This window comes from Lichenostomus cassidix, chromosome 3, assembly GCF_008360975.1.
Source record: "Lichenostomus cassidix isolate B80296 chromosome 3, HeHo_3.0, whole genome shotgun sequence".
Taxonomy (NCBI): domain Eukaryota; kingdom Metazoa; phylum Chordata; class Aves; order Passeriformes; family Meliphagidae; genus Lichenostomus; species Lichenostomus cassidix.
Genome location: NC_139483.1, coordinates 49168258 through 49183313, shown reverse-complemented (window position 1 = coordinate 49183313; position 15056 = coordinate 49168258). Strand labels below are relative to the sequence as shown.

The 15056-nt window shown below is 40.7% G+C and overlaps 1 protein-coding gene across 4 annotated transcripts in view; it reads right to left on the bottom strand.

The window, feature by feature from the left end:
- Positions 1 to 15056, bottom strand: part of ARFGEF3 (ARFGEF family member 3) — an 88563-nt gene that overhangs the window by 24143 nt on the left and 49364 nt on the right. For 3 of the 4 annotated variants that reach the window (XM_085055676.1, XM_085055677.1, XM_085055678.1), the window contains 10 exons: positions 11369 to 11535; positions 9196 to 9361; positions 7683 to 7790; positions 7214 to 7429; positions 6850 to 6960; positions 5301 to 5451; positions 4540 to 4854; positions 2841 to 2974; positions 1199 to 1344; positions 323 to 502 (listed from right to left, as the gene is read on the bottom strand). In XM_085055676.1, the coding sequence (XP_084911802.1) occupies positions 323 to 502; positions 1199 to 1344; positions 2841 to 2974; positions 4540 to 4854; positions 5301 to 5451; positions 6850 to 6960; positions 7214 to 7429; positions 7683 to 7790; positions 9196 to 9361; positions 11369 to 11535 (1694 nt within the window). Of the gene's footprint in view, positions 1 to 322; positions 503 to 1198; positions 1345 to 2840; positions 2975 to 4539; positions 4855 to 5300; positions 5452 to 6849; positions 6961 to 7213; positions 7430 to 7682; positions 7791 to 9195; positions 9362 to 11368; positions 11536 to 12691; positions 12776 to 15056 lie in introns of all 4 variants that reach the window. The other variant, XM_085055679.1, reaches the window with a different exon arrangement.

Here is a 15056-nt window from a genome sequence, read left to right as displayed (position 1 = left end):
TATAGATGGATCTTCAGAAGGAATGAGGATGTCTTTCAATGCATTCCTAGATTTCACTATGGCAGTCTAATTTATAATTTAAATTTTTTTAGATAACAGAAAAATCTTTATTTAATTACTTTAAAGCCAGGTCTACTGTCTCTGTGCTCTGCCACAATACTGGATTAAGTAGGCAGAGCACTCCCAATTCCTTGAAGATGATTAAAGGACAGCCTCCAAAGGGAATTTGGGAAACACACTCAGGTGGACCAAGTGCACTCTGGAAACCATTCTTATGGGCATGGTAGGCCACGTTCAGACATGTTGATCAGAGCTGACTTGCCTGGTCTTGGACATCCTCATCGCACAGCTCCAGCTGCATGATGCGCTCGAAGGGGCGGAAAAGCGCCTCGTTGAAGTGAAAGTGAGAAGGCTCGTTCCAGTCTGTCAGCACTTCAGTGAGGATGTCGTGGATGAAGGAGACAGCCTTCTGAGACACGTGTCTCTCCTTGTGACAGGCAGCCTGCAGGAAAAGTGTAAGTATTAGAGTGTCCAAGCAAAGCAAAAAATTTGCTTTTAGTCAGACACTTTTAAGGGAGGTAAGCACTGCATGTTGCTGAACCTTAGAAACAGCTTCACCACTGATGTGAGTAGGGACCCCACTGCAATGAAAACAGGAGAGTACTGACATAGAAACAGATGACTGAGACTCAGCTCTGTAGATCTACAGATTTATGGAAGTGTGCTGACAATTAAAAAAGCATAGTGCTAAAAATAAATAAATTAAATACTAAAACAGACAGAACTGAACTTGTGTAAAATGCCTTTTGTTTCAACTGTGTTTATGTTTCGGCTTTATGTGGGAAAAGAAAACCTGCATCCTTTTATGGGAAGAACTGCAAGGATGCAGACCTTGACTGGGAATATAGGTAGATGGAGAAGTCACTTATAGCCCCTTGTGGTGGTTTCAGTTTCTTCACCAGACACAATTTGCATCATATTGCAAAAGTGCAACATCCTGTCCCTGGGCCTGCCCATTTCAGTCACTTAAAAGCACAGTCCTTGGTGGCTCTATCCCAATATATGACACAGTGTATACAATACAGAGCAGACTTGGCAAGGTTGAAGGTTATACATTTTAAGAGCTATCAAGCCTTCTCTACCCTTTTCAGCTTTGTCATTTTGTGCACACATTCTCATTTTTGTCCCCCACTCCTACCTCCACAAGGTGAGGTGCCACCAGGCTCCAGCAGCGCATGAGGTGGAGCAACGGGCGGGATTTACTCCTCACAATTCTGAGCATGGCATCACCAAGTCGGAACAAGTGAAGTGCACTTCTCCTGTCCTGTGTAGATTTTACTTCACCTACAAGAAAGTATAAGAATAAATGGAAGCTAAGCAACAGCTGCTCCTCCACTCCTAAATGTCTGAGCTGGAATTAGAAATTATTTATTATTATTAGGTCAGCATGGAGCTTTAGTGGGGGCAAGAAAAAGAAAAAGAAACAACCCTAAAACTGATGTAAAACATAGCCTATACCTGTGTAAGTAAAAGGACAGGAGATGGACCCAAGTTTAAAGAACAACTTACTAAACATACTTTACTTTGATTTAAGTGATCTTTTTTTTGCAAACATATTAAAGGCAAAGGCTTGGAAAACTAGTGCAGAAAAGTTAAGCAAGGAATCAAAAAACTGACATTAAGACGCAAAATGGTAGTTACAAAAGGTTTTGGTGACATCTACAGGAAAGATTATAAACTGCAAATTATTTAGCTTGGGTATTTAATTTTGTACTTCTTACGAAGCACAGGGTACAAAGAACAGAATGTGACAAAATGCTTTTCTGTTCCCCAGTCGCTGATACTTCTTATGTCCTATTGAATGGGATTCATCCTCCATTGCTTATAACATTTGGAAAGACACTTCATCCTCTCATTTAAAACACACTGGTGCTTTTAACTCTTACAAAAGATGTAATCAGGGAACGTGTCACTCTTAAAATAAAAAAATAGCACTTAATTCCTCTATCCTAATTTTAATGTCAGTACCACAACTACTGTTGATTGACCACTACATACATGATAAGAGGAAATTTATTTATTAAAACTAGAGTTAAGAATGTTGAGGTCTGGAGACAAGCAAGAGCAAAAAACCCCCAAAACCTGGGGTGTCATGTTAAGAAAATGACAAGTAGCACTGCAGGGAGAGAAAAAATCAATTAAACTGGAGACATAGATAAAAACCATATCTGCCACAGGAGAGAACAAAACCTGTATGGCTAATGTAGCTTCTATAACCACAGTATAAATTTAAGTGAAGTATCTTCCTTTGTGTCCAATCCTTCTGCTCCATTTGAGAAAGTGATGGTAACAGCAACTTACACGCTTTGAACTGTGAGGTACATGCTCTACTCTGTTGGGGACAAGCACGCAGGACAAATCCCACTGCTTTATTTAACATTCTTTGTTTGTGTGCTTTGCTCTCTATTGCCCATTTTCTGAGCACTTCTAAGGTTATCCCACTGTCAAATGTCTAACCTAAATCCACTGTCTTAAGTCTAGATTCACCCAAGTTTCCATACTGGGCTGGCTTCAAATATAGAGCTGTGATTATATATTGGTGGACAATTAACTCCCAAAGTCCAAGAACCAAATGAATGTCCTGGGATGGGTCTCAAAGCACAGGTGCTCAATCTTTTCTAAAGCTTTTGAATTGTTCTTACAGAAAGATCTTATTAGACTACATCCTGTGTTTTATTTATACCTTGAAATTTCAATTGGAAAAAGAATTGCAATACGAAGTCCTGTAAGCAGCATAATTGTATATAAAGCACTCTGTATGGGATCTTCAGGTGATTTACCTGGCATTGCTAGTGAGTAATCAACTGTATCTGTGACTGAATGGAAAAGCTGGGCCTGAGAAGCCTTCTTGAGCTGGTAAAGAAAGCCTGCCAATGCCATCAAGTTTAACTTGTCAGCAGCATCTTCAAAGAGCCTGTAGGTAGAGAACAGAATCTAACTGAAAAATTCATGAGATACAGACTTAAATGTACATGTAAGAGGGAAACTCTTATCTGTATGTGGCTTGTATGAGTTGCTTTTGGTGACACATTGGGTTATTGAGGGTTTTTTTATTTATACAGTGCTGCAGCAAGACTTTGATCCAGAAGCTTTATTAATTGGAGAGTGGAAAGCAGGTTGCTATCGGATCAATCAGAATCCTTTCAAGATTCAGCTATGGCACTAAAACAAAAAGTAATATTTTCAGGTTATCTAAATGCTACAAGCCATTCATGAACCAGTAATCAAAACCCAGCTGAAATCAGTCCTCACAACACAGATCATCAAAGCTTCACAGACTTTACAGTTACACCAGTTTTGTCCATCTGAAGTTACAGACCCTAACTTGAAAAATAGGATAATTCAAGTCTTAAGCCTAAGGTTACTGTACTTGAATGGCTATTTTGGAATATTGTACTGGTTATGGCTGGGGTAGAGTTAATTTTCTTAACAGTGGCTAACATGAGGCTATGTTTTGGCTGAACAATGACAAACACAGCCAAGAATTGTTATTTTCAGCTGCAGTGAGCTCCTAGGATTTAACAGTTAAAACCTATACACATAAAACAGTAAGTGTGGTTATACTGGAGGCTCCACAGAAATTACAGTGAAATTTCTGTGACATGTTGCAGCCAGAAATGGACAAAAATACTATTTTCTGATGTTGCTTTTAATGAAAAACTTTCTATAGTCCTAAGTAATTAGGAATTGAATCCTACTAAACATTCACACTTCAGTAAAAGGGTAGAAATGAAACCAGCATTGCAGTATTGCTATTCTCTAATCCTCAGAACCAAGTTGTATTTTAAGCTTCGTAAATAAAAGGCATTTTTATGCCTAGAGTCAAATTTCTACCAGCAGTTTATGCATTACTTTTCGCTCTGAATTTACACGTAACACCTTCCTACGGGCAGAGATCAAAATGAAAAATGTCAGTTGGAGAAAAAAGGTAATTGCAAGCATGCAAACACAGGAAATTTTCACCTGTAGCTTGGGCTGCAGAAATAATATCAGTTGGCAGATCATGATGAAAGGATATTTAATGTAGCCTTTCTGTGACCATGCTTGGTAGCCCTTCCTCCTCTGGACACACAGGGGAAGCCTGACAAACTGTCCAGGCAGCCCTGACAGAAGCAGCTGCTTTTTAACTCACACAGGTCTTGTCAATCAGTCCCTTCTGGTCAGGACACCCACCTATTTTGTCTGCCTTACTGATTACAACAGACCAATTCACATATAAGAAATAAATCCACCCCTCTCAGGATGCATTTGAATGGCTTGGCATATTCACTGCTGTGCACAGACATATTCAGCTCAGTACTGCAGAGACGAAAAAGCCCCAGGTCTTTTAGAAACTTGGGACAAACATGCATCTCTCTTGTGAAAATCAACTGAAGCAAGTGGCTGCAATGAACACAGATTAGACCCACAGCACAAAAAGGGCCATCTTGGTACTGTTTTGGGAACAAGGATTCTGGTTCCTGACAGCAGTGCTTTTACCTGTCAGCTTGTGTGGAGAGTGTGAGAACAGCCTTGGCAGCACTGGTCCCACACAGCAGACTGCCTCCACGGAAGTCAAAAGCTCTGCCCTTACTGTTGTCCTTGATGAGATCCTGGATAGAAACTGGCTGAATGACAGGATGGCTGCTGAGGGTGGTCTCTTGCTCGGGGGTGAGTTCCTGAGGAGCCTCCCCAGGCTCAGAGTCTGGGTGCAGCCCTCCAGGTGCCTGCTGTGCCTGGGTGATGGTAACGGAGGGCTGGGCAGCACCATCACTGAAGTGGGTGTGCTCCAGTGTGCTGATGTACTCACACACCCTGAGAACACACAGGAGAAGCAAAACATTAATAAACCCCCCAAAACAATAACTCCTCCCTGCACTAGCCATAGGACCATTTTTCTCAAACCATAAACAGATGATTTCTAACTCTCAGACTACACATACATAACCTTTCTTCTTACATCCTTTGCCCTCCCATGTGCTCAGAGAGCAAATAATTTGGTGGAGGTCCCTGAAAAGCCCATTTGGGTTCCTGGGTCTGCCACAGTCTTCTGGTAACTTTGAAGCTTCTAAACATTGATTTAGTCCCTGAGTAGTCGTGGAAAACAGTACCATCTTTTCTTTTAGAGATACTGGCAGTTGATTCATTCTGACACTGTTTATACACAACATTCACAGAGTCTGCAAAGCCCTTTTTCTCAGTCCCTTACTTTCAGGCAACATGGTATAAATTCTGGCTATTTTGGGAAAGCTGGTGAGTACCTGAACACATGAGGCCAACAGTCCTGATTATGGCTTCCCATCTCCAGACCAACATTAAGGACTGCATCCATACACAAAACATGAGCAGTGTGCAGGCAGACTCCCTGCACTTTCCCCATCTGCTCCAATTTCTGCTCCACTTTCTGTTTCACTGCGGCATGGAAAAAGAAGAATTAGCTTCTCCAGCTTTTAAACAAACACTGGTTTGTATACAGGGTAATGGCAAAGGATTACAGTCTGAAATTTATAAAAGAACATAAATTTTTGACAAAAAAAAAAGATCAGAGAAACCCAATTCTTCCTAATAAACCTAAGGCAGCTTTAAAATTAAAATCCCTTTTGACTGATTCTATACACATGAAAAAATTCAATGCTAGATCGAAATCCTCCACCCCCAAATTCATATCTTGTTGCCCACAGAACAGTTGTAGATTGCCAGTGATATTACATGTTTCTCTTCAGAGATGGCTGACTGGCTATTTACTTACTTTTACTAAAATCTCTTTTGCTATGGGGGGAAAAAAAGCGCATTTGTGGATTTCACATGTATTTCCAAACAAAAAGTTTCCAAACCAAAGAGCTTTTATTAATGGATACTCTGGTCAAAGCAAAACTAATCTTGATCTGAGCTACAACCATTTGGACCTATTTATTTTTTCCGAAAATCCCTGAAAAGCTTTGTTTTCATTCCGCATTGGAACGGAAACAAATTTTGAAGCTTTGCAAACTCTCACAGAACAGATATGTTGGCCTCTAGCCGCTGCTACTGCCTCCTCTATGCTTCAGCATGCCAAGGCCAACTCACTTCAGTCATGTCCAGCAGAGCAGTCAAAAGCTTGTCTGAGCTCAGGATTTTTCAGTTCTGTTTTCTCTAACAAGACACCAAATTTAAGTGCCAAGCAGGGTCATTTGTGCAACTCTGTGTTTTGTTATGGGCTTCTTGCCATTAGAAATCAAATGTAATCAGAGAAATTTTATGTATTCTCCAAACAGTCACTGGAGACAACAATCGACTTTATTGACTTCCACTGAATTTGAAAAGGTGGTATAGAGATGCAGAACTTTTTATATGTTAAAAAAGATATAATTTTTATTCCATTTAAATTCAGCATGATTCAGAAACAGTTTTAAATATCTGATGATGGTGACAAAAGATAATCAAGGATATATAAACCAGACAGGGAGAGGGACACAAACTCAGCTTCTATTACCACCCAACACACAAAAATCCCTAAATCAGCTGTTCCTCTGATACACTCTGGTTGCACTAATATCACAAGGCTTAAAAAGCACACATTGAAAAATGCTGTTGGCTTATCCACTGTATCACTGACTTCAGTTCCATATAAAATATAATTAGTGGGACATAATGTTAAGATGCTAGGACAGCAGGAGATGCACTGAAGACACACAGTCCATATGCCTACAAGTGAGTAGTGCACAGCAGCAGAACAACAGAGGGAAATGCCACTATGTGAGGAAAAGTGCTTTCCAGCTGCAGCTTTGCTGGCAATATAAGATGAGGTAGCTAATTTAATCATGTAGTTACCTTGAGCTATAGCATCACTGGGTTCTTGGATTTCTTTTTCCTCTTTCTCTTCTTGGACACAGGAGGCCGCAGACATTTGGGCAAGAGCAGATGCACAGTTAGCAGCAACTCCTGTAAAGCAACAACACAATTACTGTATGGCCAACATGTTTTCCCCAATCCCATACAACCTCAACAAGAGGTAGTGTCAAGGAACACAGTATCACTGGCTGGATAGGTTTATGCTGAAGGGCACTCTATGTGTATTCTCACATTCCTATGCACAACTGGAGCAGAATGCTGCATTTCTTTCTCCCAAATTCCTTCAAGGAAAGTTATCATTTGATTTTATCAGTCTGCCATGACATCCCCCATGCAGCAGTACCTAGAGCACAGCTCAGCCGGGCAGCCCTCCTTAGCCCATCCAGGCTCACACAGATGGAGTCCTTCTCCTTCTGGTTCTGCTCTTTGGCTCCTTCTGCTCCCAAGATGAAGGCCAGTCCCTTGGAGCTGCCTGCCATGCGGCCGGTCAGTGGGGTGGACAAAGTGTCAATCATGTTCTTCCAACAGCCAATTAAAAGGTATCGGGCAAAAGCAATTCCTAGAGTGGAAAAAACATTACTACCACCACTACTGCTACTACTACTACTACTAGAAAATGACACAACAGCAGCTTTATCATCAGTGGTAAAATGCCAAGTCACATTTGTCCTCTGCATGCTGATCTACCAATTCACATGCATGATGTACTGATATACTTTCTTTTTAAATTGTTATTCTACACAATTTATTTGAATATGCTTTTGGTACATAACAACCCACTGCTGGTAGACACACTTGTACAGTCTTAATACCTGCAACGACAGAATCATCTGTCTTCTGATTTTGGGAAAGAGGAGATTGAGCTGAAGCAGATGCCATCAATTGGCCACCAATTGCACTGCTGCCCAAGCCGTCGATGTCTGCCAGAATATTAAAAAACATCAGATTACTATTTGACACACAGATGGTACAAGGAAAGCATCTCTTACTGCCTCTTTGTTCAACTAAATAAATACTGGCACTCCTGACTTCTCAGGTATGCTTTTTAGTTACTCTTTCTGGCAGCCTTCTAAAGTCTTGGTATAAACAGGACTTGTGGCATCTTATGCTTGGCCCAGTATAACCAATGTTTTGTTGAAGAAGGGAAATATCCCACTCCGAAAAGCTGCCCTCCCCCTCTTCAAGTAACACAGTGAATAGAACTTCCAGCAAAGATGTCTAAGTATTTCTTACAGTTCAGAACTTACCACACACTTAAATCTCTGCATTTCTTAGCATAACATTTCAAATCTTGCTAAATCCTGTATTCAGATATTCCCAGACCTCAGTCTGAGTCTTCAAGATGCACTGAGATCCTATGTCCTAAATGTGATCTTTAGTAGATCTATGCATGCTCAATCTCAACAAAAGAAATACAACCCTTTCTCCAACACAACAAAAGACCAGTTTCTCTGAGAGAGTTTAATGTTAGGGACACCAGGCTGATTTCTTTTTTAACAGGCCCTTCTCCACATACTTCTGGGTATTGTTTTTTCCAAGTGCTTCTTTCATCTTCCCAACTCAATAGCTAAAAGTAACACCGAGCTCAATACAATCAGCAAAAAACGTTCAAAGCAATGCCCTTTGATCACCACTTAAAGGCTCAGCTGAAGCCACTGTTCTCCCCGCATACACTATTTTAATTACATACACATTAAAGCAGACAGTGCATTTTATATCAATACAGTATCACAGCCATCCTGCTGTCTTTCAGCTGATACAAGTTGATTTTTTTTGCCCTCAAATGAAGCTAAGGATTGTTTTTAAGCATTTGTGCTCCAGGTTTTCAGCTTCTCTCGGGTGCCATTTGGTATATCCCTGGCATAGCTCAAGCCTGAACCAAGGGGAGCCTAATCTGTGGAAGGCTTCCAGGATCAGATGCCACTATTTATATTTGTACTGCACCACAGGCACACTGAAATGGCTTTGCTATAACATCAAGAAAACAGCAGCCTTATTGCTTATCATTAGCAAGCATCAAGTCTACCAGAACTGAAGCTGAGAGAATTAAGAGATGTTTTGGTTCAGTGAACAAAACTACTCTCGCTGTCTCCCAGAGACAGTTTTGATTTCTTTTAAACCCATGCTTCAAAAGCACTCTGATGATCCAAAACAAATCCTTAAGTACATGCCACAGGTAAGTCTGGTTCCTTCTCTACGGATAATTCCATGAGACACCATGTATTGCAGGATGATATGCTGTTCTGTACGTTACAATAAATCAGTGTGTCATTGTAGCTTGCTTTAGACACGTTATGGAAGCTGCCACCATAATACAGGACTGACCTGTCAGCATGCTGATAAGTGGAAGGCTGTGCTCTTCAGGGCTTCCCCAGTATCCAGCTTCCCCTAGCATGTTCCTTTCTAATACCTGGTGATACAGTTCTTCAACCCAGGCCTGGGAAAATACCATCAACACTCCACTGGACTGGATCTGCTTCATGAACTCCTTCTGCGGAGAACCATAAAAGCCAAATGAAAGACAACAGTAAGCCCTACAGCCTCATCCTCAGCCCCCAGATCTCCTTCTGAGCAAGGCACTAAAAAAGTAGATATTAGGTTATGCAAGGAATTAACCGAGGATTTGCAATATTAGAACTGTTAAGGTTGGAAAATATCTTCAAGATCATCAGGTCCAACTGTCAACACAGCATCACTTCTACGTTCACCATTAAACCATGTCCTGAAATGCCATACTCACACTTTTTTGAATGCTTCCATGGGCAGTCCGTTCCACTTCCTTACAACCCCTTCCATGGAAAGAAATTTCCTAATATCTAGACTAAACATCCCCTGGCACAACTTGGGATCATTTACTCTAATCCTGCGACGTTACCTGGGAAGAGAGGCTGACCCCCTGTTCACTACATCCTCCTTTCAGAGAGCTGTAAAGTGATAAAGTCTCCCCTGAGCCTCCTCCAGGCTAAACACCCCAGCTCCCTCATAGGACTCGGTCTCTAGACCCCTGAGCAGCTTTGTTGCCCTTCTCTGGACTCACTCCAGCACCTCAATGTCCTTCTTGTAGTGGGAGTCCAAAACTGAACACAGGATTTTAGGTGCAGCCTCACCAGTACAGGGGGACAATCACTGCCCCGGTCCTGCTGGCCACATTATTCCTGATACAAGCCAGGAAATACCATTGGCCTTCTTGGCCACCTGAGCACACGCTGGCTCATGTTCCGCTGGCTGAGCAGCACTCCCAGGTCTTTTTTCCCCAGGCAGCTTTCCAGCCACTCTGCCCCAGCCTGTAGTGCTACACTGGATTGCTGGGACCCAAGGGCAGGATCTGGCACTTTACCTTATTGAACCTCATACAATTGGCCATGGCTCATCAACTCAGCTTGTCCAGATCCTTCTGTATCTGTCTCTGCAGTGGAGAATGACAAGAACAAGGAGCTCTCCCTTCTTCTACTGCAGCTAATGCAAGATGCAAATCAGAATGGCAGCTCTTGCACAGTGACAATGGGACATGCTGATCTCTGGCTATTTCCACAAGGTAGGAGCAGGATCTTAAATCCAGTTAAAAGAAGTTGTGGCACCTAATGCTGCCTGTCCAACAATTGGGCCCTTTTGAATTGAACAGTCATCACAGATGAAATGGTGTCCAGTTATATATCAGAATGATCTCTAAGAATACTTTGGTCATGCTCAGGCCTGCTGTGCACAGTGATTACTCTAGAGAATGTTCTGAGTCACAGATCTGCACTTGATCTGCTGCAGAACACACCAGAACTAAGGACGATGTTAAACTCCACTGTTTTTGAGAAAATCAAGATTAGAAATTCTCTTACACTGGAAGCGCAGCAACAATTATACATTTTGACACTTTGTAAAATTTGTTACATATATCACAATTTTTTTGGTTTTTCAGAAAACTCTGAAACATCATCTCTTGGGCAACTAAATTAAAAAACATCGACCCATATTTTATAACTCGCAGTCTTCAAAGCAGTTGTTAAAAAGGCCAAGAAGCTGAAGAATTCCACAAGCAACAAAAATAATTTCATACTACCAAGGCCTAATTATTTTTCACTTTAACTTCTCATGTCTACATCTACAGAAATACAAAAAGAGTATTAAGCAAAAAAATTGTCATTAGGCTCTTGAAAAGCATTTGCAAAATGAAGGTATGTTCATGCACATTATCAACAGACAATACTTGCTACATCACATAGTGCTAATCTATTCTGAACATAGTTTAGCCATCAAAATGACTGTGACTTTAACGACAATCAGTAAGCAGCATTCATTACCACCAAATCACAAGAAGCTGTGTAATTCAGATGCATGACACTTATCATGCAAGATTCATAAACAGCTTGGAGAACACTTCATTTGCAATTACTATTTCTCCACTTAGCAAGCAGCCTGAAGGCTTTATGTGTGGGCTGGTTTATGTTAAAGGAATCAAAACAAGTTTTCATTTTTTATAACAATTATCCCCTATTCCCCAACTCACCAGCAATACAGGGGCTTGGGCAGGCTTCTTCCTGTAGTAATCCGAGTTTGCCAATTTTAGGTTGAGCAGCAGAGTGTAATGTGATACCACGTAGAGACTGTCTGCATTCATCAGAGTCTGGAAGTTGAAATTTAGGTTTCCCTCAAATCCTGGTGAGTGCATCATACCTAACAAAAACACCATGTGAGCTCTCACATTTTATACAGATTTTTCCTAGAAAAAAAGTATCACAAACTATCCCTAGTGTTTTGGCAGCAACCGATTGCTAGAATAGTTAATGAATCATTGGCAGAAAACACTCTACTAAACATACTAGAACACAGAATAGAAAAACAAGTCGCTCATCTAGAATGCGGTGCTGCAAGACAAACTGAACACTCCAGTCACAATCCAGCAAAGCAAGATGCTAAATTTGAAATACACAAGGAGCACCAGCATTCATTGGGATGACTGTCAGGTACAAAGCAAAGGGCAGGATACATCTGCAATGCTAACTGGAAAGTGAGGTGGAAAAGAGCAGACCCAAAGCCCCTGTACTTAACTCAGAATACATTGCACCAAATGCTGCTAATGAGGTTAACAGCCCTTTTAATCACCCTTCTGGCTATGTCAGTTGTTGGATGTGGACTGGAGTGCTCTGCACCTTGCAACATCAGTCTGTAATCATCATTCTCTCCATGGCCTAGAAGTATGTGGACAAATATCTAGGGCCAAGCTGGCTGGAACTTGTTACGACTCCAAGCCCTATTTAGTTCATACATGGCCTACTTTCTAAACAGCTGAGCACTTGCACTCCTGTCAGACCCAGAAGCCACCTACAAGTACTCAGCAGTCCTGAAAACACTGTTTGTGTGAAACAACAGCCTACAACCATGCTCAGCAGCAATCCCTTCTTCCCATGGATGGGAAACAGCTGACCTTCTCGTAAAAAAATACAAATCAAGTATGAGCAACACCTAATTTAAGTCCCATGATCTGTAGTTTGACCCATGAAAAAAACAGAAATACCAGATCCACCCACATGACTCACAATATTTCATGGTTTTCACATCAACTGTGAAGTCCATTCATATAATGTCAATGGAAGATTAAGAAGTCAGCTTTATCCTAGAAGAATATTTGAAACAGAACAAAAACCAGCTTCCAAAGGTTAGTTACGTGGTGAAGCAAAGCTGTGTCATTTGTTCACTGCTGCAGTCGTTTACTGTGAATATCTTTCTCCCACCATAAAGCTCATACATCTTCTCAGACAAAATACAACAAACCACTAACATTAAAAAAAAAAAAATCCACACACAGAAAAGAAGCAAATGTTTTTCTTGCCTCGTGAGGGTTTGAAAGCTCTGTGCTGCTGCCTTCTCGGACTTTCCACTGTCGTCACTTTGGGGGCGTGGATAAGGTGAGTAACTGTTTGAGGGTGGATTTAGAAAGAGAGTAACTGTTCCAGGGTGGGTCTAAAAAATGAATATCTGTTCAAGGGAGCAACCTTTGTGGAAGAAGGGTGATAGGGTTGGCCACAAACCACACCCACACAGGTTGGCATGTGCTTGGGGTAGATTTCCCATGGTGAATGTTAACAGAGAACCTTTACCTAGTACCAGAACTACAACCACATGCTTGAAAGTAGCTTGTGAGTAGCTCTAGTGATTTCTTCATCACTGAAAACAAAGATGTATCTTGACACTTTGTTGGATGGAGGACCATGATATTGATGCAGCTGTCTCATCTCTCACTGATTTCATGTCTTATCTCTCTTAAATATGTACCTCACAAACTAAGACCTGCTAGATTAATAAAAATCTCAAGGCAGAGGAATATGTAAAAGTAAAAAAAAAAAAAAACAAAACCAAAAAAACCCCAAAAAACTCGAACAAAAAAGCCCACTTTATTTTGCATTAAAATATTTTTTAAATCGTGCAACTTCCTACACAAGATTACAATTAAAAGGAAGGTTTGGAACTGCACAGAAAAGTGGATGCTCGATTGTGGGTATGTATTTGAGCACTGAAAAGTGTCAGGGAAAAACATGATCCCTCATTTCCCCCAAAATATGGGAAAATAAACAACTGCATTTGAGAGATGCTGAGATCACAGAAACAGAAGATAAGCTGATACTCACCAACAAAAAAACCTTCCCTCTAAAAAGTACAGAATCAAAACTGAAAAGATGTGCTAACTTACTCCTAAGGTGTTAACTTTACAGTTAATCAACTTGAAAATTTTAATCTTACTCTAACTCTGCTTAGCTGACTTCATTTTTTTCCATGCTTATCTCAGCAGTGCCTCAAATTCCTACCTCCATTCACTGCCTTTCAATCCTATGAAAACATCCTAATTTCGCAATGCTATCTATATAAGGACCTAGCTTGTAGGAAAGACTACTGAATTGTATTTTTCCTCCATAGTGTAAGGAAAATTAAAAAATGAAACAAAGCAGTTAAATAAGGTCTCCCAGAAACACAAAAGTATTGCTTCTATACTGGCTGGTATCAGAACTGCATCTGTGTCTTTTCTCAACTTGAATCTTAACCAACACTCAAATTTCCCAACGTATTCTTCAAGAATTATACATGAATAAATATTGTATATACAATACATGGGATCAATTCCTCTAACTTCATCACCTAATTTGTGCCTTGAGTACCTGGTGCTAATGAAGTAGTCCTGAAGTAAGGACCTACACATTGCTTATACAGACAGATCAAACTGGGGTCTTGGAAGCTCTCCAGGGGGAGTTCCTACTCCTTGACATTTGTTTCAACTTCAGTAAGTCTCTCTCTACAGGTCTTCAAACTCATGGCTCTCTCACGTACACGGGAACAAAAGTTCTCACCTCGGGAGGACCGATGGACATGTGCTTAAGATCTGAGGTACAAGTTAAGGGACTGTTTCAGCTGGACTGAGTCTCATTCCAAGTGTCCAACTGAAACAGGAACCACCCAGATCTTATGAAAGCGTAAAAGTACAACCCTGCAACAGCCACACGTCCATGAAAACTACAGGATACGTCTTCCAAGCTGTCTTAATACAGTAACTTGCTACTCTACTTTGCCATGATTCCTTACTCAATGGCATCTTCTATGAGTACTTCACCAAATCCATCTGGAAACATGGTGCACATTTTTTAAGTACAGATTTAGCCACAGGGGTGGCTTTCTTAGAAAAGTGAAAGGTCTCTCTCAACAGCCTAAGTCCAAGACTAGGTATCTTTATAAGATATGCAAACCACAAATTATGGATTTAATGTAGAAATTGAGTTATATTCTTCCATTTTTCTCATCATATTACTCATACTGAATGCCAAAAAAAAGCTATGTTCAGCCTTAAAACTTAGAATTCTCCTAGGTCCACATCTTCCAAAGCTTTAAAGCACTCTAAAAGACTTAACAGACAAAAGGGAAAAGAAGTGGCATACTCATTCATGCACGAGAAAGGTCTAAGCTAGAAGCCCAGTCTTTCAGCATAACCTCAAGATTACTCTTTTTCAGGAAAAAAAGAAATACCTGTGACAGAAAGGATGCTCTTGAGCACCTCAATTAGGAATGTACTTAACATCAATGCCTCCTTTAAGGTATTTCCTTTCTGTGATATAAAATGGCCTATGTTTCTTAAGAACACCATTTACCATCTTCCTGAGTTAGGGTTTATTTGGGTAGCATTTAAACAGGTTATTGGGAATATCACCTTA